Below are 27,953 nucleotides of genomic sequence, written 5' to 3'. Positions count from 1 at the left end.
GGTCTGTAGAGGCTTAAGTGTGGAATGGCTGGGTCAGCGAGTATCCGTATCTTCAATTGACTAGGTACTGACAGATTATCCTTTATAAAAAACTATTATCAACTGCACTGCGTGAAAGAACATTCCTATTGCTCCACATCTTTTCACTAATTGGTAATGTGATGCTTATGTTAATATGAAGATTTTGAAATAGTTCATTATAGTTTACTTTGTTTCTCTTATTACTGTGATATATATTGTCAGTTATTCTAACACTCTCAAATCCAACCTTTCTCTACTGGTATAAACCATTTTATCATATGTAAAATTTCTTATAAAGAAATCAGTTTCAGTAATTTTCCTGCTGCTCTTTAGAACTCACACTTAAAAAGATGAATTTCAAAACAAAGTGGAATAAAGGGAAAAAAGGCCCATTGAGGAATTCTGGTTGGACTTGCAGTGAATTTGTGAATTAGGAATAACTGATAACTTTATTATCTTGAGTCTTTTCAGCTTAAGCTATATAATACTGTTCAATTTATTACTCTTCAGTTTTCTGGACCTAGAACATCTATTGTTTTAACTCCATGAGGACATGGTTGTTGCTTTGATTATGTTGTCCCCTCATGTCCAAATCAATGTGTAGCAAACAGTAGCTACTCAATATTCACACACACACACACATATATATATATACATGTGTATGGTTATAGTTTCCTTCCCTCAATCCCCTTTTGGTTTTAATTTTATAATCACCTGATAACAAGTTATAAACTTTGTACTTTTTCTATGGCATGAACAGTTTAAATGCTTTTGAATTACCTCAATTCACGCATACAATTACTTGAGGCTGATGCCTTTTTATGGTACAGTATGAATTTCTGTGTTTATTGGGTTTGGAGAGTTAATTGCAATACTCGCTGTTCTTTTCTTGCTCTACATGTAAGTTCTGTATTCTCAGTGAGTCTTCATTTTCTTTATTTTAATTAGCTTATCCAATTCTTTCTCTTTAGAAACTTCCCAAAACTGGTTGTAAGTGTTATAGTTCTACTACTTGTGTCTATATCAGTTACTCACCTAGAGTACAAATACTTCCCCATATTTTCTAAAGTTTTTAGATTTTCCCAGTTCTGACCTGCTGCTTCCCATGAATGCTCTTCTTGGTCTGAGAAGGAATTCGTTTTAGCTGTAAGGAGTAAATGAGTTAATAAATGCTGAGTATGTAGAACAGTGCCTGGTGCACTCTTTACATGTTAGTTATTATTACTTAATTGAATATCTGCTATATTTGATGTACTATGTGAAGTACTTTGCATGCAAATTTCTTACTTTATATGCACCAATCTATAATAGACACTTTTTCACTTAATACTCACATTTCTACAATGCAGTATCATTGTTATCCCTATTTTAAGAATTAAAGAATGCCCTGAGGTTTAGATAAATTAAGCAAATTACTCAAAGTCACACAATGCCACAGCAGTGGTAGAGCTATGATTTTCCAGAATCTAAGCTCTTAGTCCTGGGAAGTGCCTAGTGCCCAGAGAGGGAGACTAGAATAAAATAAGGCTGAAAGGTATATAAGGACCAGATAATGAAGCTCCTCATACAGTTTTAATGACTGTGGATATTAACTTAAGAACAATAGCAAGCCAAAAAAACTTTTAACTGGAGGCAGTGATGTATATATTCCTACACTTCAAAAAAAGATCAGTTTGGGTTCATGGTGGGAAATGAACTCAAGAGAACCAAAAGTTAATACAGGAAGACCTGTTAGAAAGCTATAGCAGTGATCCAGATGAGATGAACCTTAGACTAGGATGTCAACATTAGAGATGGAAAAAAGAGTATCAATTCTGGAAGTATTTATGGGATAGTCTACAGGACTTGGTGATTGGCTGGATTGGGTGGTGAGAGGGACTCCCCAAGATGAATTCTCTGATGATGAGCAAGATGTGCATGCTGCCTAAAGGTTTTCTTGCATTCCTTACATTCATAGGGTCTCTCTCCTGTATGAATTCTCTGATGTTGGGCAAGGGATCCACAGTAACTAAATGCCTTTCCACAAACATTACATTCATAAGGCTTCTCTCCAGTATGAACTCTCTGATGTTGAGTAAGGGATGAATCATTGCTAAAAGCCTTCCCACATTTAATACATTCATAGGGTTTTTCTCCAGTATGAACTCTCTGATGTTGAGCAAGGTAGGCAATTTGGCTGAATGCTTTCCTACATTGCTGACATTTATAAGGTTTTTCTCCAGTATGAATTCTCTGATGCTGAGCAAGATGTGAATTCTGGCTGAAGGCCTTCCCACATTCTTTACATTCATAGGGTCTCTCTCCCGTATGTATTCTCTGATGTACAGTAAGGTATGCACGAAGGCTAAATGCCTTCCCACAAACATTACATTCATAAGGTTTCTCCCCAGTATGAACTCTCTGGTGTTGAGCAATAGATGATCTATTGCTAAAAGCCTTCCCACATTCAATACATTCATAGGGTTTCTCTCCAGTATGAACTCTCTGATGCTGAGCAAGGTAAGCAAACTGGCTGAAGGCTTTCCTACACACTTTGCATTCATAAGGTTTTTCTCCAGTATGAACTCTCAGGTGTTGAACTAGATGTGCATTCTGACTGAAGGCTTTCCTACATTCTTTACATTCATAGGGTTTCTCTCCAGTATGAATCCTTTGATGCTGAACAAGATTTGATCTCTGGCTAAAGGCTTTCCCACATTCTACACATTTATAGGGCTTTTCTCCAGTATGAATTCTTTGATGAAGAGTAAGGGATGAGCTCTGGCTGAAGACTTTTTCACAGTCATTACACTTCAGAAGTTTCTTCTCTGTAAAAATACCCTTGGACTTAATGGCCATTAATTTTTTCTTAAAGCTTTTCTGTGTGTTATGTTTATGTACTTTCTCCTCTTTGGGGATTATCTGTTGTGTATGAAGTAGTGTGCTGGGATGAAAACTTCCCCAAGTTTTGTTATATTCTTGTCCTCTCTCATCAACAGAGGTTTCTTCATGAGTGATTGTCTCTTCTTTGAAACATGCCTTCTGATTCACTGGTTGCCTCTCAAAATGGCCTTCATATTTCCATTCTTCTTTCAAACTGGAGTATTCAAGGCCACAACTTGTAAGTTTTTCTATTACCTTCTGAGATGATTGTGCTTCATAAATATCATGCTTTGGGGTCATCTCTTTAGTCTCACACATAGATTCCCAATCTGAAAAATATTAAGAAAAAATGTCTCCTCTATTGTGTACTAAAAGGTACATTTATGAAAATATACTCATAAAGTATGTGAATTTAATGGGAAATAATACCCATAAGAACATTGGCTTTTGTAGTTCTGAAGTGTGTAAGAACAGATACTAATATAGGTCATAGAGAAACTTAAGGAGGAATGATTAGAATCATAAGAAAATCAATAAGGTTAAGTCTCAGGTCAAGAAGGAATTATGTAGGTGGTTGGACTCAGTTATAATTTTATGCATATATGAATAATAGAGGAACTGAAATAATCTCCATTCTTATAATTACTTATTTCAAGAACATTCATTGAACTTTGTGCTAGGTACTGTTCTATATGCCCTTGATACTAGAGTAAACAAAATAAAGATCCTTACCTTCACAGACCTTATATTCTTGAGGCAGACAGGAAATACATGCTAAATGAGCAAACTTTATTGTCTGTAAGAAGGTACTAAGTGCTATAGAAAAAATAAAGGGTAATAGAGATCAGGAGTGTCGGTAAAGTCAAAGGTAGGAATCATTGAGGAAGTTCATGTTGTGGGTTACAAACCCAGCTAGTACCATGAGGATGTGGGTTCAATCCCTAGCCTCACTCGTGGGTTAAGGATCTGGTGTTGCCATGAGCCATGGCATAGGTCGCAGACATGGTTTGGATCCCACACTGCTGTGGCTGTGGCATAGGCCAGCAACTGCAGCTCTGATTTGACCCCTAGCCAGGAAACTCCGTATGCTACAAGTGCAGCCCGAAAAAGCAAAAAAAAAAAAAAGTAGGAATCATTAATGAGTTAACATTGAAGACTTGCGAGAAAGTCACTTAGATATCTGGAGAAAGAGCATTTTCGGCAGAAGAAACAGCCTAAAAGTAGAAGCATGTTTGGTTTGTTTGAGGAATGGCAAGAAGGCCAGAGTGGCTGGAGAGGACTGAGAGCAGTAGAAGATGAAATCTGAGGGTAAAGGATAATCAGATAATTTAAGCTTTATAGACCTCCTAGGGAATTTGGCTTTTACTCTGAGATGGAGAGTGACTAAAGTGGTATAGGTACAGCAGTGACACCTAGTTCTGATTTAATGAAAATCCTGGAAAGTGGAGAGCAAAGGGAGTAGCAAGGGGACCACTATTGTAGCAATCAACATGAAAAATGACAATGATTCAAACCAGAGAGATAGCAATGGAGGTATAGTGAGATAGTCATATTTTAGATGTAATTTGTAGAAGAAGGCAAGAGGCTACCCTGATAGATTGGACATAAAATGTATAGAGAGATGAGACAGACATGCTTTTAAAGTTTATAGTCTGAAAAATGGAAAGATAGAATAGCCATCAAATTTGATGGGAAAGGCTAAGGGTTACAGCAAGTTTAGGTAGAGAGATGTGGAAGATCCAGAGTTCAGTTTTAAACATCATAAACTCAATATGTCTTTTAGACATTGAAATGGAAATTTTGAGAAGGCAGATGTACACATGAGACTAAGTTTAAGATAGAGATCTAGGATGGGAGTTAATATTCAAAGTATATAAACAGCTCATTCAACTCAATATTCAAAAAGCAAACAACTTGATTAAAAAATGAGCAGAAGACCTGAACAGACATTTTTTGAAAGAAGATATAAAGATGGCCAAAAGGCACATGAAGATACTCACCATCGCTAATCATCAGAGAAATACAAATCAAAACCACAATGAAATATCACCTCATACCTGTCAGAATGGCTATCATAAAAAACACCACAAATAACAATGTTGGTGAGGATGTGGAGAAAAGGGAACCCTAGTACACAGTTGGTGGGACTGTAAACCAGTACAGCCGCTATCGAAAACAGTACAGAGGTTCCCCAGAAAACTAAAAATAGAACTCCTACATGATCCAGCAATTCCACTCCTGGGTATATATCTTAAGAAAATGAAAACACTAATTCAAAGAGATAGGGAGTTCCCGTGGTGGCACAGAGGCAATGGACCAGACTAGTATCCATGAGGACATGGGTTCAATCCCTGTCCTCATTCAGTGGGTTAAGGATCCACTGTTGCCATGAACTGTGGTGTAGATTCCAGACATGGCTTGCATCCTATGTTGCTGTGGCTGTGATGTAGGCCAGCAGCAATAGATCTGATTCAGCCCCTAGCCTGGGAATTTCCATGTGCTGCAGGTGCGGCCCTAAAAAGACCAAAAAAAAAAAAAAAAAGGTATATGCATCCCAATGTTCAGAGCAGTATTATTTACAACAGTCAAGATATGGAAAGGAAGTAACCCAAGTATCAATCAGCAGATTAATGGATAAAGATCTGGTGTGTGTATGTATGTATACACACACACAGAATACCACCCAGTTATAAAAAAGAATGAGGAGTTCCCGTCGTGGCGCAGTGGTTAACGAATCCGACTAGGAACCATGAGGTTGCGGGTTCGGTCCCTGCCCTTGCTCAGTGGGTTGACGATCCAGCGTTGCCGTGAGCTGTGGTGTAGGTTGCAGACGTGGCTCGGATCCCGCGTTGTTGTGGCTCTGGCGTAGGCCGGTGGCTACAGCTCCGATTCAACCCCTAGCCTGGGAATCTCCATATGCCGGGGAGCGGCCCAAGAAATAGCAACAACAACAACAACAGACAAAAGACAAAAAGACAAAAAAAAATAATAAAATAAAAAAGAATGAAATTCTGCCATTTGAAAAAACATGGATGGACCTGGAGGGTATTATTCTTAGTGAAATAAATGAGACAAAGACAAATACTGTGTGTTACCACTTATACAAGGAATCTAAAAAATAAAATGAATATAAAACAGAAACAGATTCATAGAGAACAAACTAGTAGTTACCAGTGAGGAGGGGAAGCAGGAAAATGCAAGAAAGAGGTAGAGGATTTAAAGGTACAAACTACTATTTATAAAATACATAAGCTACAAGGATATATTATTACAGCACAGGGAATATAGCCAGTGTTTTATAATTACTATAAATGGAGTATAACCTATATAAGTTTTTTAAGCCCATACCGGCAGCATATGGACATTCCCAGGCTACAGTCAAATCAGAGCTGCACGACTATGCTATAGCCACAGCAATACCTGATCCTAGCCACACCTGCAACCTATGCTGCAGCTTGTAGCAATGCCGGAACCTTAACCCTGAGTGGGACCAGGGATTAAACCTGCATCCTCAGGGAGACTATGTCGGGTTCTTAACCTGCTGAGTCACAATGGAACACTATACAATTTTTGAATCACTATGTTGCACTCCTGAAAACAATATAATATGGTAAATCAAGTATAGCTCAACAATAACAAAAAAAGATAGAAGTCTAGAGATTTTTAAATTGGGAGTTGCCAGCATAGTGATGTTATTTTAAAAGACTATATCACCAAGACAATGAGTATATATTGAAGAGAAGGGAGCAAGGAATGAAACCTGGAGCACCCTGATATTAAGATATTTAGGAAGAGAAGAAATCAAAAAAAATTAAGAAGGACAAATGTAAAAAAGAAAAATACGGAGTTCCCATCATGGTTCAGTGGTTAACGAACCCGACTAGCATCCATGAGGATGTGGGTCCGATCCCTAGCCTCGCTCAGTGGGTTAAGGACCCAGTGTGGCCATGAGCTGTGGTGTAGGTCGAAGAGCGGCTCAGACCCCTCGTTGCTGTGGTTCTGGCGTAGGCCAGCAGCTACAGCTCAGATTGGACCCCTAGCCTGGGAACCTCCATATGCTGCCGGTGCGGCCCTAAAAAGACTGACAGAAAAAAAAAAAAAGAAAGAAAGAAAAATATCAGGGCTAAGAACATTAATACCACATGATATTAAAGGTTATAATAAAAATCATCTTGTTCAATGATTTATACTGAAAAAGAATAAAATACACTTTCACAATAGAACACAGTTTGGAATATATTAAGAAATATCACAAAGTAACTAGCAAAACAACAGCTAATAACAGTAACTATTAAAAAGAAATGTCTTTCTTGATATACGAAGTATACATTGGGACTTGCAAAACACCACAAATGAGTAATTAGATAAATAAAAGGCACATAGTAGAATGTAGAAGCTATGTGTAATTACTATACTATTTATACTTCTTTTTTTCAAACAAGAATGTTATTTTGTGAATTTAAATTTTAAAGAGCAATAGCAGAAACATAAAGAAAATAATTAACCTCAAAAGATGGCTTTAACACTGACAACAACAATGAAGAGGGAAAATACCCTAGAAATAAACTCTACAAAAAGAAGAAAAGCTTTAGGATCCTCATGAGGGACCATCCCCAAAAATTTGAATAAAAAGGGAGGTTGAACACTTTGCTTTTATATATGAGTAATCAACAATGTAAAGCCAGTAAGTCTTACTAAATTAACCTATTATGCCCGTTCAATTACAGCCAGACCCTATTGTGATTTCTTAAAATAACTGTGCAATAAAGAATCTGGCAGGTCTTTGTCCCTATTTCCCAAGAGGTAACTTCTAAACTCCTGGAAGGAGTGTCTTTGTTATTCATGGTGAACCCTTAGGGCTATACCTGAGAGTTAATAGTAATAAAGTGCCTTATGATGAGCCCCTAGATAGATGTTAATGAGATGACTCAGGTTGGAGACTGGTCATGCTGGAAAGACAAACCATATGAATAAAGGGTTTAAACTCTGAGCCACCATAATATCAGCCTGACTTTTGGAAAAGGAAGGAAGGCTGGAGATTGAGTTACTTGAGTAATGATTCATTCAATCATGCCTGCATAATGAAATGGAAAAAAAAAGCAAAAGAAAAAACACCAAGTTCCTTCCCTCTTCACTCAGAAAAAAACCAAACTCTGAACACTGAAGCTTGAGAGAGCTTCCCTGATTGGTAATATTCTTTTGAATATTAAGATGCCTCGTGAGTCCTTTAGGATAACAGAAGCTTCACATTAAAAAAAAAAAAAGGAATTCCCATTATGGCTCAGTGGGTTAAGAACCCAACACTGTATCCACGAAGATGCAGGTTCAATCCCTGGCCTTGCTCAGTGAGTTAAGGATCCAGCATTGCTAGGCCAGGGATCAAACCTTTGCCACAAAAGGAATCTGAGCCACAGCAGTGACCATGCTGGATCCTTAACTCAGTATACCACCAGGGAACTACCAAGAATTTTTTTTTTAAATCCTAAAAGTTCACAAAGAAAATAAACATGAATTCAGGATAGACTATAAGTTAGCCCATAAGGCAAGACAATAAATTTTAAAAGACTGAAATCTTACTAAGTACCTTCTTTACTCATAATAGAATGAAACCAGAAATCAACAGCAAAATGAAAACTGGAAAATCCACAAATATGTGGAAATTAAACAACACACTTAAACATACAATAAGCCAAAGAAGAAATCACAGAGTTTAAAAATATCTTAAGACAGGAGTTCCCATCGTGGCGCAGTGGTTCACGAATCCAACTAGGAAAGATGAGCTTGCGGGTTCGGTCCCTGCCCTTGCTCAGTGGGTTAACGATCCGGTGTTGCCGTGAGCTGTGGTGTAGGTTGCAGATGCGGCTCGGATCCCGCGTTGCTGTGGCTCTGGCGTAGGCCGGTGGCTACAGCTCCGATTGGACCCCTAGCCTGGGAATCTCCATATGCTGTGGGAGCGGCCCAAGAAATAGCAAAAAGACCAAAAAAAACAAAACAAAACAAAAAAAATCTTAAGACAAATGAAAATAAAAATACAACACACCAAAATTTATGGGGTTCATCAAAGGAAATACTTGGAAATTTATAAAGATCTCAAATTAACAATATTAACGAAGCTGAAAAAGAGCAAACCAAGTCTAGAAGAGAATAGGAGAATAATAAATATTCAAACAGGGATAAACCAAATCAAGAATAAAAAAACAACAGAGGAGTTCCCGTCATGGCTCAGTGGTTAACAAATCCGACTAGGAACCATGAGGTTGCAGGTTCAATCCCTGGCCTTGCTCAGTGGGTTAAGGATCTGGTGTTGCCGTGAGCTGTGGCGTAGGTCACAGATGCAGCTTGGATCCCGCGTTGCTGTGGCTCTGGTGTAGGCCGGCAGCTCCAATTAGATCCCTAGCCTAGGAACCTTCATATGCTGCAGGAGCAGCCCCAGAAAAGGCAAAAAGACAAAAAAAAAAAAACCAGAAAGAATCGACTAAACCAAGAGTTTCTTCAAAACTGATGAACTCTTAATTAGACTAAGGGAAAAAGAGCAGGGAGTTCCTGTTGTGACTCAGTGGGTTAAGAATCCAACATGGCGTCTGTATGTGGGTTCAATATCTGGCCTCACTCAGTGTGTTGAGGATCTGGTGTTGCTGTAAGATCCAGTGTGGGTCACAGATGCAGCTCAGATCCAGTGTTGCTATGGCTGTGGTGTAGGCCTGCAGCTGCAGCTCCGATTCAACCCCTGGCAGGAACTTCCAAATCCCACAGGTTCGGCTATATAAAAAGAAAAAGAAAAAAGAAATTAAAAAAGAGCAATTCAACTAAAGTTAGAAATGCAAGAGTGGACATTACTACCAATTTTACAAAATAAAAAAGATTGTAAGAGTATTATAAACAACTGTATGCCAATTAATTGGATAAACTAGATAAAATGAACAAATTCTAAGAAACACATAATCTACCAAGACTGAATGATAAAGAAATAGAAAACCTGGAGTTCCTGTCGTGGTGCAGTGGTTAACGAATCCGACTAGGAACCATGAGGTTGCGGGTTCAGTCCCTGCCCTTGCTCAGTGGGTTAACGATCCGGCGTTGCCGTGAGCTGTGGTGTAGGTTGCAGACGCGGCTTGGATCCCGCGTTGCTGTGGCTCTGGCGTAGGCCGGTGGCTACAGCTCCGACTCAACCCCTAGCCTGGGAACCTCCATATGCCGCGGGAGCGGCCCAAGAAAATAGCAACAACAACAACAATAACAACAACAACAAAAGACAAAAAAAAAAGGAAATAGAAAACCTGGCAAGACTCATAACTACTAAGGAGATTGAACCAGTAATCAAAAATCTTCAAACAAAATTCTTGCAGTTGCACAGTGGGTTAAGAATCTGACTGCAGTGGCCCAATCCCCAGCCTGGCACAGTGAGTTAAAGAATCCAGTATGTTACAGGTGTGGCTTGGATTCAGTTCTTGGCTCAGGAACTTCCATATGCTGCAGGTATGGCCATTACAAAAAAAAAAAAAAAAATTCCTAACAAAGAAAAGGCTAGGGTGAGAGAAGTGTCAGTGGCTACTCCTATCACACATTTAAAGAATTAACACCAACCCTTCTCAAACTTTTCCAGAAAGCTGAAGAGGAATGAAGACTTCCAAACTTACCCTATGAGGTCAGCATTACCCTGATAACAAAGCCAGACTAAGATGCTCCAAAAAAACCACAGACTAATATCCCTTATGAATACTGATGTGAAAATCTTTAAGAATATACTAGCAAACTGATTTCAACAACATATTATCAGGATAGTACACCATGACAAAGTGGGATTTATTCCTGGAATGCAAGGATGGTTTGGCAAATATCAATGTAATACACCACTTTAACAGAATGATGAAAAAAAATTATCATTTCAAACGATGCAGAAAAAGCATTTGACAATATTCAACACCCTTTTATGATAAAAATGTTCAACATACTAAAAATAGAAGGGAGATTTAACATAATAAAAGACATATGTGAAAATCTCATAGCTAATATATCCAGTAGGGAAAGACTCAGAGCTTTCCTTTAAGATCAGGAACAAGACAGGGATGCTCTCTTTCATCATTTTTAGTCAATTGTGACAGTACTGGACATTCTTGCCAGAGAAATTAGGCAAGAAAAACAAATTAAAAACATCCAAATTAGAAAGGAAGAAATAAAATTATTTGCTTGTAGACAACATGATCTTACATGTAGAAACCCTAAACGTTCCACAAAAGAAAAGATAAACACCTGTTATAACTAATAAATTCAGTACAGTAGCAGAATACAAAGTCAATACACACAAATCAGTTGCATTTCTATACACTAACAATAATATGAAAAGAAAATTAAGAAAACAATTCCATTTACAATAGTATCACAAAGAATAAAGTACTTAGGAATTAATGAAGGAGGTAAAAGACTTGTACAATGAAAACTACAAAATATTGCTGAAAGAAATTTAGGATACAAATAAATGGAGACATCCTGTATTCATGAATTAAAAGTTAATACTGTTAAGATGTCCATACTACCTAAAGCTATCTACAAATTCAATGCGATACCTGTCAAAATCCCAATAATGCTTTTTCCAGAAAGAGAAGAATAGATCCTGAAATTCATATGTAAACTCGGTGGACCCATAATAGCCAAAACAGTCTTGAAAAAGAACAAAGTTGGAAATCTCACCCTTCCTGGTTTTCAAATCTTCTGTTGTTGTTGCTGCTTTTTAGGGCTGCATATGGAGGTCCCCAGGTTAGAGATCATATTGGAGCCGTGGCTGCCGGTCTATACCACATATAGCAACAAGGGATCCGAAGCCATGCCTGTGACTTATACCACAGCTCACCACAATGCCAGATTCTTAACCCATTGAGCGAGGCCAAGGATTGAACCTGCATCCTCATGGATACTAGTTGGGTTTGTTACTGCTGAGCCGCAATGGGAACCCCCTGGTTTCAAAACTTATTATAAGACTTAGTACTCCAAACAGTGGGGCACTGGCATAAAGATAGATCTATATATCAATGTAAAAGAAGATAGTGCGGAAATAAACCCTGCTATATATGGTCAAATGATTTTTGACAAGTGTGCAAAGACCATTCCATGGTGAAAGGACAGGCTTTTCCGTAAATGGTGCTGGAAAAATTAAATATCCACATGCAAAGAAGTTGGGCCCTTACTTTACACCATGTACAAAAATTAACCCAGAATGGATCAAAGACTTAAATGTAAAACTTAAAAAACTAAAATACACTCAGAAGGAAACACAGGGAAGAATCTTCATGACATTATATTTGGCAATAATTTCTTGGTTACGACACTAATAGCACAAGCAACAAAAGAAAAAAGCAGACAAACGATTTCATGAAAAAGACTTCTGTGCATCAAAGGACATAATCAACAGAGTGAAAAGCAACTCACAGAGAAATCAAAGAAAATTTTGAAAATCATATATATATCTGAAAGGGGGTTAATATCCAGAATATATAAAGAACTCCTAAAACTCAACAAGAGCACAATTAGATTAGCAGACTGGTCAGGAGCTCCAGCAGTGGTGCAGTGGGTTAAGAATCTGACTGTAGCAGCTTGGGGTCACTGCAGAGGTGTGGGTTTGCATCCTAGCCTAGTGCAGTGGATTTAAGGATCCTGGGCTGCAGCTGCTGCATAGATTGCAGCTGTGGCTGTGGCTGTGATTTATTCCGTGGTCCTGGTACTTCTATATGCCGTGGGTGCAGCTATAGTTAAAGACTGGTCAAAAAAATGTTTGGCTATATACTATTTACAAAAGAAACACATAGAAAGTGAGTAAAGGGGTGGGGAAAACTACACTAAGTAAATATTAACAAAAGAATGCTTAATATATTTATATTAACATCAACCTAAATAGTTAAGGGAAGAATCATCACTAGATTTTAAAAGTAAAAACAATGTAAGAATTCACTAGAAAGATAATCCTTCTGGAATTACCAGAAAAATAATCTCCAAAACATATCAGTTAATAAAATACCTTCAAAATATTGCTTAAAGAGATTTTTTTAAATCAATAAGGACACACAAGGTGACCAGCAAAATTATTGAACTTAATCCAGTGAACGTACATCAAATGCTATACTCCACAAGCAGCAAACACATTTTCCAGAGTATATAGAATATTTACCAAAATCAACCCCAAGACATAAAAGACGTTGCAAAGTATTTTCAAAGAATGCATATTAAACAGACCATATCCTCCAACCACAATGCAGTTAAACCAAAGAAAAAATGTAAATTTGGAACTTAAAGCTTCCAAATAATCCATGAGTCATGAAAAAAAAAAAATCAAAGGAAATAGGAAAATGCTAAGATGTACATGATAACAAAAATAGTACATACCAAAACATGTGGACTATATTCCTAATATAGTCTTAAATGCTTATAATAGAAATGAAAAAGCCTTAAAACACTGAATTGTCTAATTTTAAAAAATTAAAAAAAGAAAATAGCATAAATAAATGTAGGGAGAATAAAACAGTAATAGAGGAGAAATATATGAAAATTTTTATTTATTTATTTTTATTTTTTTATTTTTTTGGTCTTTTTGCTTTTTTTAGGGCTGTTTCCGCGGCATATGGAGGTTCTCAGGCTAGGGGTCTAATTGGAGGTGTAGCCACCAGCCTACACCAGAGCCACAGTAACTCAGGATCCAAGCCGAGTCTGCAACCTACACCACAGCTCATGGCAACGTGGGATCCTTAATCTACCGAGCGAGGCCAGGGATCGAACCTATAACCTCATGGTTCCTAGTCAGATTTGTTAACCACTGAGCCACGACAGGAACTCCATGAAAAATTTTAAAAGATAAGTTAGGATCACTGAAATAAAAAACATCTAAAAACAGTAAATTGAAAGATTTGTTTCTCCCTTTCTAGGAGGAAAAAGAGGTCATAATTACATATACTACCAATTTAAGAGAAAATGATGAAGAGCTTGATCTCATACATTTGAGAACTCACATGAGAAGTATAAATTCTTAGAAAAAATACCATAACTCTACGACTATAGGAGAAATAAAAGACATAGACTCTTAAAACAAAAACTGAATTATTAGTTTAAATTCTTTTCACACACAAAAACTCCCAGGCCAGATGAACAAAATTCTACCAAATATTCAAAAAATAAATAATTTTTATTTTACACAAATTATTCTAAGGAAGAAAAATCAGGAAAATACTCACCAACAGATTTTATATTTTTGTTTTGTTTTTCGTTTTTGTTTGTCTTTTTGGGCCATCCCTGCAACATATGGAGGTTCCCAGGCTACAGGTCAAATTGCACCTGTAGCCGCCAGCCTACACCACAGCCACAGCAATACCAGAACCCAGCTGTGTCTGCCACCTTGAAACCTGCATACCTCATAGATACTAGTCAGATTCATTTCTGCTGAGCCAAGGCGGGAATTCCAACCAACAGATTTTATAAGACTAGGACATAAGTCAACTATACTTTAATTAAAGAAATGGAAGAAAAAAAAGAAAAAAAAAAAAGACTAGGACGACCTTGATTCCAAAATCTGGCAAGAAGAGTGAAGGGAAAGTTGAAGGCCAACCTCACTGACAAACACAGATGCAAAAAATCTGAGCAAAATAATGGCAAGTCACAACTATCCATGAATGGCAAGTCACAACTATCCATGAATGGATAAAGATAAAGATGGGTTTGTCTCAGGAATACAAGATTGACTCAACATTTCAAATGTCATATGTAATTCACTACATAAACAGATGAAAAAGTAAAAGTCATCTCATCATCTATAGATACACAAAAACATTTATTAAAACTCAAAAGCTTTCCACAATCAAAACTCTAGCAAACAGTAATGAAAGGATATCTACTGGAAACCTTTAAACATCAGAATTATTAATAATGAAATATTAAAGCACTTTCATTGAGACCAGAAGTTGCTAAAAATGTCTGCCATCACTTCTTTGGTGCATACTGTAATGGAGACCTTTTATTTTCTTCTTTTTTTAGGGTCACACCTGTGGCATGTGGAAGTTCCCAGGCTAGGGTCGAATAGGTGTTATAGCTGTCAACCTACACCATAGCTACAGCAACACGGGATCCAAGCCACATCTGTGCCCTTACCACAGGGCCAGGGATTGAACTCACATCCTCATGGATACTAGCTGGGTTCGTTACCACTGAGCCACAATAAGAACTCCTATATTAGAAATCTAAGACAGGAAAAAAAAAAAAAAAAAGAAATCTAAGACAGGGTAATAGAAAAAGGAAATTAAGGGTATAAGAATCTAAAATGAAGAAATTGCCATTATTCACAAATGTGTCTGCCCACAGAAAAAGCCAAATAAATTTAAAAATTACTGGTATGAATGATAGAGCTTTGGCAATGTTGCTGAATATAAGGTCAAATATAAAAGTTAACTATGTATGAACAACAAATTGAAAACACAGACAACATTTAACATAGGAATAAAACTAAGAGGCCTAGGAATTAATCTAATAGAAGATGTCTCATGTTGCAACAGAACAAAGGGTGGGGGAAAAAATGTAATGTATACATGTAAGGATAACTTGATCCCCTTGCTGTGCAGTGGGAAAATAAAATAAAAATAAAAATAAAAAGAAGATGTGCATTGGCCTTTATGGAGGAAACTATGAAAAATACTGAATTTAAAAACCTAAATAAATGGAGAGATAAACTATATTTACAAATAGAAAAAATTTTCAAAAGTGATATATAGAATAAATAAAATTTGAACCAAAAGCCAATAGCTTTTTGTAGTTTTCTAGAGGAAACTGACAAGCTAACCTAAACTTTATTGAGTCAGCCAAAGGGAAAACAAAAAATTCTGAAGAACATAAAGTGTGGTGCTTATCCTAATGGACATTCAATCTTACATTAACATATTTTATTTAAGATGGTGTGATATGGAGTTCCTGTTGTGGCTCACGTGGGTTAAGAACCTGACATTGTCTCTGTGAAGATGCAGGTTCGATCCCTGGCTTCACTCAGTAGGTTAAGGATCTGGCATTGCCACAAGCTGTGGGCATAGGTCACAGATGCAGCTCAGATCCAGTGTTGCTGTGGTATAGACTTGCAGCTGCAGCTCTGATTCGACTCCTAGCCTGAGAACTTCTGTATGCCACAAGTGTGGCCCTAAAAAGGGGGAGAAATAAAAAGGTAGTGTGGAACTGGTGTGAAAAAAAAAGGTGATGTGGTACTGGTATAAGGAAGCAGAGATGAATGGAATGGAACAGAGCTCAAAATCAGACCCACAGATATACTGTAACCTGATATATTAAGAGGTAACATTTGGAACAAGGAGCAAAGAGTGCTCATTTCTTCAGTAAATGTCCAGGACATTTGGTTTTCCATAAGGAATAGAAATTAAATACTTCAATCTCAAAAATCAATTTCAATTGGATTATGGCTCTAATTGTGAAAGGAAAATCTTGAGAAGATAATTTGAGAACATCTAGATGACTTCAGAAAACAGAAAGGTTTCTTAAAACAAAATATCAAAAACATAAACTACACAAATCAAAATCACAATGAGATCAGGGAGTTCCCATTGTGGCTCAGCAGAAACGAATCTGACTAGCATCCATGAGGACGCAGGTTCAATCAATCTCTGGCCCTGCTCAGTGGGTTAAGGATCTGGCGTTGCTGTGAGCTGTGGTGTAGGTCGCAGATGCAGCTTGGATCCCACGTTGCTGTGGTGTAGGCCGGCAGCTACAGCTCCGATTTGACCCCTAGCCTGGGAATCTCCATATGCCACAGACAAAATCAAACAAAGGAAAAACACATACACAATAAGATCATCTTACAAAAGTCAGAATGTTTATCATTAAAAAGAACACAAATAGGGAGTTCCTGCTGTGGCATGGTGGGTTAAGAATCCAACTGCAGCTGCTCGGGTCACTGCAGAGGTGGGGTTGGATCCCCTGCCCAGCCCTGTGGGTTAAAAGGTTCACTGTTGCCACAGCTGTGGTGTAGGTCACAGCTGTGGCTCAGATTTGATTCCTAATTCGGGGATTATACTTCCACATGACATGGATGAGGCCATAAAAAAAAAAAAGGCCACAAATAATAAATGTTGGCAAGGATGTGGAGAAAAGGGAACCCTCCTGCATTGTTGGTAGGAATGTACATTGATGCAGTCACTATGGAAAACAGCAAAGAAGTTCCTCAGAAAACTAAAAATAGAACTATTTTTATAGTTCTGTTATATAAAATATGATCCAGCAGTTCCACTCCTGGGTATATACACAAAGAAAATGAAAACACTAATTCAAAAAGATACATGCACCCCAATGTTCAGAGCAGCATTATTTACAATAGCCAAGATATGGAAGTGACCTAAGTGTCCATCAAGAGACAAATGGATAAAGCTTATATATACACAATGGAATTACGCATAGTAAAATAAATCAGACAAAGAAAGAAGGTATTACACATAGTAAAATAAATCAGACAGAGAAAGATAAATACTGTATGTTATTACTTACACAAGGAATCTAAAAAATAAAAAAGCAAAAGAATATAACAAAATAGAAATCCGAATGGCCATTTATAATTATAAAAAGATGCCAAATTTTTTTTATTATTCAAGGAAATTCAGATGAGAAATATATAGAGATAATATTTCACACCCGCTAAATTTGCAAACATTTTCTTATTTTGTCAAATCTTGAGTGTGGAGCAATGAATATTCTCACACACAGTTGTTAAAAATGTAAATGAGTACAAATACTCTGGAAAGTAAAACAGTGTTATCCAGTATATTCACTATATGAACTCCAGTAGTCAGGGATAAAGTTCATAGCAGTAACATTTTAACAAAATAAAACTGAAACAACTCCAATGGCCTTCAATGGATAAACTATGGTTACATGTGGAATACATTACATTTCAACAGGAAAAAAAAATTCAAGGAACAATAGCTACTAAAATCAACATGGGATAAATCTCAGGAATATAATTTTAAGTTAAAAAAGTCAGGATTATATGCACAATATTATATCCATGCATAAAAAATTAGAAAATATGCTAATAAACATTTTGTTTAGGGCTATATGGCACAACTATAAAGAAAAGTCAAGAAATAATAAGGAAATTTGTAGGAAAATGGTTACCCTAATGAGGGATGAGGATGAGCCAAGGGTAGGGAGTGGCATATGATTAGGCAGGGGTTCCCAGGGGGCCTAAAATGGCATTTTTCTCTTTCCTCAATTAAGAAGTAGGTACACATGTTTTTATTATATTATTACTTAAACTACATATATGGCTAATATATGTTTATGTGTGTGATTTATTTAATAATAATAAACAAAATTCAGCCATATATTCTTTGAAACTATAACTCCACATCAAAATTTTTTCTTAGAAAACTGAGCAAGAATATAAAAGATTGGGGAGCGGCAGTGAGGGGGTGAGTTGGGGAGTGGTGCTGACAGAGATATTTACAATTCTGATTTTCTTCTGAACTTTAGTCCTGCACTTTACCTTAATGCTCCTTATGTCTATCTGAAAATCATTCCTACACCACAAGGCCAGATGTTTTCTAGCTTGACTTGTGTTTTTATTAAAGACCATCATCTTCCCAGTAAACCAGACTCCTTTCTCCCCTCTCTCTCTGAGCTTCCTTTATGTCAGCTTTCTTTTCACGTGTGACATGTATAGCTAAATTGTCTTTCTGTTACAAGCCCATCAATTTTTTGATCATTTATATAAATGATTAGCATCTTATAAGTACCCTGTTTAAAGTACAGATTCATTAAATGTTGATTAAAGGGTGAATGAACTGACCTTTAAGAGAAAAAGATGGCATTTATAGAAATACTTCTACTACTATAACACTAGCACCTAACAGTTTTTGAGTTCATAGTAGGAGACTGAAACTGTTGAAAGCGTTTAAAAAATATTATCCCACTTTAACAGATGACAAAACAAAAGCACAGAGAGGTTAGGTAACTTTTCCAAACTTTCACTGTATGTTAAGTGTCAGCATTTGAACTTGTTACTTCAGTAACAGCTGTCTGTAGAGCTCAAAAGTTTAACATATTAGGAAAAGATTTTTTAAAGACTGGAAGAAGCTTATGAAACAGAATAGATGAAAGGAGGTAAGGCGAAAGAAGAGACAGTTCAGAATAACAACTTTGGGAGAATATTCTAAAAGGACTCAAGTTTCTACTAAGACCTAGAACACTGGAGAAGAACATGCCAACAACAAAGAAGACTGAAGAGCTGATACCTTCTAGTCAAGCTGGCCTGTCATCTGCAAAGGTTTTTGCCGGCTTATTTCTTCTTCACTCACCTGAGCACGAACCTCTTGTCAACTCTCTCTTCACTTTCCAGGGCTCCTTCCCTTGTTCCAACAACAATATCACACTTGGTTTAGAAAAACAAAGTCCTGCATTTATGAAAAAACAAAAACAAAAAACAAAAACAGAATTTGGTCATGCTGTAGATATCTCAGAACTCACATCCAATTCTTCGATCATCAGGGAAGAGCGAGCTTACAGAAAGCCAGAGAAGCTGAAGCTTCTAATATAGATTAATATTATTATTAATATCATTAATAATAATAATTAATAATAGATATGTTCATTGACAACTCCACAAATATTAACCTGTTACTTTGTTACAGGCAGCAAATGGTTAGCCAAGCACTATATACGTTATCCAAAAATTTCACAATGGTGGTAGCACAGTGCCCTTTATGAGTAGAAGCTCAGTTTTCCAAGAAGATATTCTTACCCAGTGATACTAAGATCCTGTAATTCTCCAACATCACATTACTGTACAGATGCCTTTGAGAAGAATTTAGACAATCCCACTCCTCTTGGGAGAAGTCTACAGCTACATCTCTGAAGGTCACCAACTCCTAAAATGAAATAAATAAATAATGCAACTGGAGTATCAGTGGTAACAAACCTGACTAGGATCTATGAGGACTCAGGTTCAATCCCTGGCCTTGCTTAGTGGGTTAAGGATCTGGTGTTGCTGTGAGCTGTGGTGTAGGTTGCAAATGCGGCTCAGATCCCATGCTGTTGTGGCTGTGGTGTAGGCTGACAGCTACAGCACTCATCTGACCCCTAGCCTGGGAACTTCCATATGCCATGGGTGCAGCCCTAAAAAGACAAAATGAATTAATGAATGAATGAATTTAAAAAATGAAATAACCTTATCTCTTCCCATACTCACGGACCACTCATTCTGCCTCAGACCCACAGGGCTCTCCCTGATATTACATCCCCAAATATGTCAAATATGTCCCCTCTCAGGTTTTTGTACTTCTCATATCATCCTACATAAAAATAGCAGTGCTTATACCCCAGTTCCCTATTTCCCTAGCACTGCTTATTTTTCTTCATGGTACTTAATTATTTTGTTATTTATTGTTTGCTCCAATAAATAACACTAAAATGTAAAGTCCTTGAGGCAACGTGGTTTTTGTTGTTGTTGTTGTTTTTTGTCACTGCTATATCCCAGCTACAGAATAGTATCTGGCACATGTGAGTTAACTGAATATTTGGTGAATAAAATGACTTAATAAATGAATGGTTTGAAAAGTTCAAGAAGCTATAAGAGGACCAAAAATGAGACCACAGGAGTTTCCACTGTGGCGCAATGGGATCAGGGTGTCTTGGAAGCGCTGCTGCTGGGACACAGGTTCAATCACCAGCCAGGCACAGTGGGTTAAGTATCTAGTGTTGCCACAGCTGCAGCTTGAGTCAAGACTGGATGGGCTCTGATCTCTGGCCCAGGAACTCCACATGCCATGGGGCAGCCAAAGGCGGGGATGGTGTGGGGAACGAGACCAGAAAGGGCTTGCTGTATCTCCAAAAATTCTGGTAGACCAAGCAAAGAAAATCATCAATTCCATTAAAATTCAAATACTTTAAGCCAGAGTACTTGAAATTTTGGGTAAAGAAATAAGTGTTCCGCTTATAGTACAGCTTCACTGAGCAAAATTCTTAAAAATTTGGAGCTATGCTATGATTCAGCTGGATTCTGGGTTTCCATAATGTGACCACTTGATGAGAACTAACATATTATTATGTTTGTGGAGATACACACACAAATTTTTTGACAGTTTTTTCTTTTTCTTTTAGCACCTGCAGCATATGGAAGTTCCCAGGCTAGGGGTCAAAGCAGCGCTGTAGTTGCCAGCCTACACCACGGCCACAGCCATAGCAACGGGGGATCCAAGCCTCATCTGTGACCTACACCACAGCTCACAGCAAGGCCAGATCCGTGACTCAATGAGCAAGGCCAGGGATTGAATCCGCATCTTGATGGACACTAGTCGGATTCACTTCCCACTGCACCACAATGGGAATTCCTTTTTTTTTTTTTTTTTTTTTAAATTAGAAGAGGTGACTATCAAAGCAAGGCTTTTTTATTTGGCATTTGATACAATTTTGTCATTGTTAATAAAAACTTTCTCTACAAAATAAAAATTACCCAAGAATTTCAACACTTAATAACTTTTTTCTTCTCTTTTCTTTCTTTCTTTTTTTTTTTTTTTAATAGCATGTGGAAGTTCCTTGGCCAGGATCAAACCCACACCATAGCAGCAATCCAAGCCATTGCAGTGGATCCTTAACCCACTGCACCACAAGAGAACTCTTCTTTCTTTTTTTTTTTTTTGTCTTTTTGCTCTTTCTTGGGCTGCTCCCGTGGCATATGAAGGTTCCCAGGCTAGGGGTCGAATCGGAGCTGTAGCCACCGGCCTACACCAGAGCCACAGCAACGTGGAATCCGCGCCGTGTCTGCAACCTACACCACAGCTCACAGCAACGCCGGATCCTTAACCCACTGAGCAAGGCCAGGGACCAAACCCGCAACCTCATGGTTCCTAGTTGGACTCGTTAACCACTGCGCCACGACGGGAACTCCGAGAACTTTTTTTTGATTATATGAAAGTTCTTATTTAATTATATGAAATAGTTTGTGAATTTCTCCCCCTCCATCTTAAGCAGTAACATCTCCCATATATTATAGAAACACTACTGTTAAGTGTTTAGTTCTTACGGTATATATGATCCCAAAAATGTTTTTCCTTAGCTTACATAAATATATAATAAATGAACATTTTATGTCTTTAATTTATACAATGAAAATAATTACAAATGTAATATAAGGAATTTAAATTCTGACCACTGACAAAGAACCTCTTAAAATATTTGACCTCTCACCAACTACTTGGTTTCAAAATCCATTCATAAATTATAATCCAACCAGTCTGAAGAAAATCAAATGTTCTCTTTACTTTTTGCCTCAAAGAAACATGGCTCCCAGCAGAGAAGACTACTTCCCCTGAAGCCCTGTCATGTGGTGACTGTCTTATTTCTTGCGTCCCTTATACCACAGCACGTGGAGGAGAAGTAGGTGACTTCTACTCCTTATAACAGTTTCCAGACCATTAGCCCAACCACCTCCCTAAAAGACACCTATTTTCAGTGTCCTGAAATCAGGCTGTATCTTTGTCCCTTCTTGTTTTAGTTGTCTACCAATTTCTGGTATATACCAATTTTCTGTCATTCCTTGAACACTTCAGCATCTGGCTCACTGTCACTCTCTCCAGTGCTACTCCCATTAATACATAATCTTTGGTCATTTCTATATCCATATAAATAGCCCTCCCCACAACCTGGCCTCAGTTTTCTGAGCGTCCCTCCTCCAATAACCTCGTGCTGCACACTTCTGCAGTCACTCACTTGCATCATCATGCCCTAGACCTTGTCATTACCAATAAGTGCCAAGCCCTCCATAATCTCAACTCTCCTACTCTCACTTCCACTTCCTATTTTCCAATTTTTCCCCTCTGGTACCCCAATTAGCCTAAGTCTTTGACGCCACTAGAACCTACAAATCATTGATCTCGCTGCATTTTCACTGTTCCTCATTGCCACCTACCCTCACTGCCTAGAACAACCGCTTGTTATAATCACCCCCATGCATATGCCCTCAACTTCCCTGTCCCTCTCTCACTTAGCTGAACTCCCTGGTTAAACAAGTCATCACTCAGCATACTCTGGTTCTATACCCTGCATGGCTGAACTCTGCTGGAGAAATCATACCAACCATACCAGTTGGTCTCACTTTAAATTCATGATCACCAACTTCAAGTGGGCCAAAATGATACGTGTCTGTCTACCTAGGATACATTGCTCTACTCCATTCATCTCCCCCACCCTCCTAAATGACCATCTTCTCAAATCTTCAGTACTTCTTCCCCTACCCTAACTCAGCTAATGATCTTGCTTTATTTCACTGAAAAAAAAAAAAACCAAAAGCTATTTTAGAAGAATTTCCACAACCCTCCCCAACATCGACACATCGACTTGAATCTGTGACCATTTACTCTAACGTGATCCTGTTACTATAAATGAATAGCCCATTTTCCTAGCAAAGGCCAACCCCTCCACTTGAACTCTAGAACTCAGCTCCTCTCAAACACTTAAGCACAGTGTTCCATCAATTCCCTCCTCTTTCCTCTTCATCTTCAATTTCCCTTTCTATTGAATCTTTAACATCAACCCACAGACATATACTCATCTTTAAAAAGCCTTGTCCACCAGTTCCTCCTTTAGTTACCATCTTTAGTCTCTCCTTCTCTTACAGCAAAACTATTTGAAAGAGTTATCTATACTTTTTATTATTTCTCTGCCTGCCACGAAGAGGAATGACATAATATGACATGTGTAACAGGATCACTTTGGCTGCTCTGTTGAGAATAAAGACAGTAAGGGTAGAACTAGGGAGACAGGTTAGAAAAGCAAAGCAATAATCCAGGTGAGAGATAATGGTTTAGACCAGAATGGAAACTGAGGGTAGTAAAAAGTGGTCAGATTCTGGATAAATTTTGACGGTAGGACAAAAAGAACTTCCTGATGGAAGACTTTTAACTGGGGAGTTCTCATTATGGCTCAGTGGAAACGAATCTGACTAGCATCCAAGAGAACACAGGTTCAGTCCCTGGCCTTGCTCAGTGGGTTAAGGATTTGACATTGCCATAAGCTGTGGTGCAGGTTGCAGACACAGCTCGGATCCCACGTTGCTGTGGCTGTGATGCAGGCCTGCAGCTACAGCTCTGATTAGACCCCTAGTCTGGGAACCTCCATATGCTGTGGGTGCAGCCCTAAAAAGACAAAAAAAAAAAAAAAGATTTTTAATTGGAACATCTGAGATGGGAAAGTATATAAAAGTATTACAATAGATTCTTCTGTTTCTTTCCTTGTCCCATTCAGTTTATTTTCAATAGCAGCCAGTGTGATGGGAATCAGATCATGCCCCTCCAACGCCCCAAAATTTCCAGTGGCTCATTTCACTCAGTTTGAGACAGATGAATCCGAGGTATCCATTCCACAACTAAATGAAGATGCTGAATAGGCAGTTAGATATATATTCATCTGGATTTTTGGAGAGGGTTCTGGGCTGTATACAATTTGGTGGTTGTTGGCATATTGATGGTATTTTAAGCCATGAGAAGAAATGAGATCAACAAAGGAGTATAGACAGAGAAGACGATAAGGACTAAGCCCTCTTAGTTAATAGGTGCTTGGTAAAAATCTGTTTATTGAATGAACATTTGGACAGAAACTAGAATGAATAAGTTAGTCTGTATCTGGGGGGGCAGCATTCTGGGTAGAGGGAACAATAAGTGCAAGGCCACGAGTTAAAAGTGTACTTGACTCACTAAAAGGAAGCTAGTGTGGCTGGAACTGAGTGAATGAGTTACAGACAGAGCGAGAAAAATTAGATGAGGTTGGAGGGATAGCCAGGGACCAAATATTTACCGCCTTGCAGGCCAGGGCAAGGACTTTAGCATTTATCCAGAATAAGGTGGGAATCCATTGGAGGATTTTAAAAAGTGATGTGATTGGTTACCCAGAAAAGTTTCAGCAGAAGGAAAGTCTGCTCGTTTTGAAAAGCAGGAAAATATTTCAGGAAAGAGAAACACTAACTCACCCGGTACATGGCTTTAAGAAGTCCAACAGCCATTCTTTCCTCCCCTTGGCTCTTCACTTGAGAAATGGCACAGTCCTTAGATGAGTGAGATGAAGAAAAGAACATCAGAAACTAGGCTTTCCTTGCAGCATCCAGAATAAACAGCATAGAATTTTTTGGCTTCTTTTTTCCTCTGTTGCACCCTTCTTCCCTCCAATAGAGAAGGCTTAATAGAGACCTAGGAATCTAATGGCATACAATTTAACCTGTGCCTAAATCACTTCCTAACTTATTATTTTAACAACAGATTTTCTAGATTTTACAAATAAAGACTGACTCCAAGCAATGTAACTATTTGCATAAAGACACACAGCTAATAAATAACAGCACCAAGATCAAATAAAGGTCTTCCTGACTCCACTTATCTTTCTCCTCACCAGTAGATCAGTGGTTCTGAAACTTGGTGACACACTTGGCTAGCTTTAATGGATATTCGTGGCACAGTCTCACTCAGTCCCCACCACCCTCCCCGACACACACATACATTCACAAATTCTTAAAAGCTACAGCGCCAACCACCATCTTACGAAGATCACAGTCAGCGGCCATGGGTACCGGCAGACTCACACAGTCACCTCTCCCATAACACCCAGCCTCAAATATCAGTGTATCACAACTGATGGTCTCACTCACACACTCCAACCACAAAGAGGCCGAGGATACAGGAACAACAGGGGACAGAGTCCCCTCCCACCCCTACTGACAGTCTCACCTTCTGTGGCACCGACCATCGACTCACACCCACAGTCACAGAAATCTGATGTGCACAGGCACATCGGGTGACAGGCTCACGCACCGTAAGGTATCAATCACCTTCTCACACGAAGAGTCACAGAAAAGGCCCAGGACCGACGTCTGGGTGACCCACAGGCCACTCCTCAACCCACTTCCTACCTGCAGAACTGAACTGCCGGAAGATCGGGTCCCAGCCCGGAAGGCTCCGGCAACCTCCTCTCGGGCCCACCTTCTGCCCTGAATCTGAAGGAACTCAGCCTCCGCGGGCCTGGAAATAAGCGACTCGGCCTCCGGAGGACACAAAGGCGCCAGGGGCCCAGTGCTCGCGGGGGCCTCTGGGAAATGTAGTCCTAACCAGAAAAAGCCTCGGCGCGGCGGACACCAACAGCCACAGGGCGGCTCTGCTGGGGATACGTAACATCGCCCCCTCCGCCCCGGCTCCTGCCACAGCGAATTCCCCCTGGCCTTGCAAGAGCGTGGAAGTCTCAATCGCTTCCTCTCAGCTTCAAGCCTGGGTCCGCCACAGGACGAGGCCGAGCGTCACGCTAGACGGTTTCGGATTGAAGTGCGCAGGCACTAGGTCTCGGTCCACCTCCCTTAGTAACCAGGCGGAGAATTACAGGCAGGGTGTTAACCGCAGGGGGTCGAGTTGGTGTGCAGGGCCGCCCCTACACAAAGTGGGTGAGGATGAGGTCCCATATTCTAACTGAGAGACGGGAAAAAGTGTGTGGCGGGCAGTTGGGAGTGAAGTGCGCAGATGCATTATGCTCCCTCCCGGTCCTGCCTCCCACTAGGGCGTTCTTGCCCTGGGAATGAAGACCGGAGGGGAGGGGTCAGGATCTAGAAGTTCATCCCTTTGCATATGATTCCTGTATTTGTGATTTGGTGACTGTGGATGTGAATGTGTCCCGTCTTCCTAAAATAGCTCCTCTGCCGGGTATCTTCAGAGTTCCCTTACTCGCTACATATGGATGTAGATGTCTCCAACAGGTCTTCTCTGATTACACCTCTCCTTCAATACTCCATGACTCCTTAACCTGATTCTATACCCCCTTAGAACAATAGTGTTTATATTTTAAGTTTTTATTTGTTTTGGTTTCTGTCACATGACTGATTTTGTCGGTTAGTGCACGACCTTTTGATCCTGTCGTGTGTGTTGAGAGACCATGCAAAAATCTTGAATGTTGGAGTGAGCATGGTGCATTTCTGTGACCATGTGTGTGATTGTGTTATTTGTGTGTGACATTTGTGAGGTTAACTATAAGAATGTACTATGATAGAAAGTGACTGGTAGAGAGTGGAGTAGGAGTGTATGGCAGACCTTGAGGATCAGACCAATGGGTGTGGGTTTTCTTGAGATAATTTCATAATAGTAAGGTAGTTCATCAAGAGAAAATAATCAAAAATGTTTATGCACTTAATAATAGCATCAAAATACATGAAAGAAAATCTGATAAATTTAGGAGGAGGAGATAAATCCACAATTATAATCCAGATGTTCCGCTTATACTCTCAGTAACTGCTAGAACAAGTAGGCAGAGAATCAGTTTAAAACATAGAAAATTTGAAAAACACTGTCATTGACCTAACTAATATTTACAGAGCACTGCAACCAACAACAGCAAAAAATATTAATTAAAAAATAAAATAAAATGAGTTCCTTAGTGGCCTAGCAGTTAAAGATTTGGCATTGTCACTTTTATGGCTCAGTTTGATTCAACAACAAACAAACCCACAAAACCCTAATTTTTTCAAGTGCACATGGGACATTTACAAAGATAAAAAATATTCTGGATACTTCACATTGGACAGTCAGCTGTGTGGGAAGAAAAGAGGAAGCTAAATTAAATAAAGAAAATATGATTTGGGAGTTCCCGTCATGGCTCAGTGGTCAACGAGTCCAACTGGGAACCATGGGGTTGCGGGTTTGGTCCCTGGCCTTCCTCAGCTGGTTAGGGATCCAGTGCTGCCGTGGGCTGTGGTGTAGGTCTCGGCCAAGGCTCGGATCCCGAGTTGCTGTGGCTCTGGCATGGGCTGGCAGCTGTAGCTCCGATTGGACCCCTGGCCTGGGAACCTCCACAGGCCACAGGTGTGGCCCTAGAAAAAACAAACAAAAAAGACAAAAAAAAAAAAAGAAAAAAGAAAATATGATTTAACTGCCTTGTAAGTTATTCAATAGTGTTTTTGTGGAATGCACTGGATTATTCAATAAAAATACTGATAAAAAGTATCGATAGAAAAAATATTCTGGGCCACAAAACAAGCCTCTTTCCACAATGGAGTTAAATTATAAATCAGTTAGCTGAAAGATAAT

At 38.8% G+C, this 27,953-nt stretch overlaps 1 protein-coding gene across 4 annotated transcripts; it reads right to left on the bottom strand.

The window, feature by feature from the left end:
- Positions 1-1,574: 1,574 nt before the first annotated feature.
- LOC125134208 (zinc finger protein 570) lies at positions 1,575-26,322 on the bottom strand. Of its 4 annotated transcripts, none has more exons than XM_047793214.1 (5): positions 25,799-26,322; positions 24,866-24,940; positions 19,646-19,772; positions 19,203-19,298; positions 1,575-3,212 (listed from the first exon to the last, which is right to left on the bottom strand). In XM_047793214.1, exons 2-5 carry the CDS (start codon positions 24,896-24,898, stop codon positions 1,858-1,860), a joined length of 1,611 nt encoding a protein of 536 aa, XP_047649170.1. In that variant the 5' UTR covers positions 24,899-24,940; positions 25,799-26,322; the 3' UTR covers positions 1,575-1,857. The 4 variants fall into 4 exon arrangements, with proteins under 4 accessions (XP_047649170.1, XP_047649169.1, XP_047649171.1 ...); XM_047793213.1 differs by lacking the exon at positions 25,799-26,322 and adding an exon at positions 25,617-25,792; XM_047793215.1 differs by lacking the exon at positions 25,799-26,322 and adding an exon at positions 25,701-25,792.
- Between the last annotated feature and the right edge of the window lie 1,631 nt (positions 26,323-27,953).

The sequence above is a fragment of the Phacochoerus africanus genome, chromosome 8 (genome assembly GCF_016906955.1).
Source record: "Phacochoerus africanus isolate WHEZ1 chromosome 8, ROS_Pafr_v1, whole genome shotgun sequence".
Classification (NCBI taxonomy): Eukaryota; Metazoa; Chordata; class Mammalia; order Artiodactyla; family Suidae; genus Phacochoerus; species Phacochoerus africanus.
This window is presented reverse-complemented; position numbering and strand designations above follow the sequence as displayed.

Coding starts and splice junctions, on each gene's coding strand:
- LOC125134208 (XM_047793214.1), bottom strand. CDS start 24,898: ATGGCTGTTGGACTTCTTAAAGCCATGTACCGG. Junction 19,773..24,865: donor TTCTTAAAGCCATGTACCGG/GTGAGTTAGTGT, acceptor ATTTCATTTTAG/GAGTTGGTGACCTTCAGAGA. Junction 3,213..19,202: donor GACAAGAGGTTCGTGCTCAG/GTGAGTGAAGAA, acceptor AATATTTTTCAG/ATTGGGAATCTATGTGTGAG.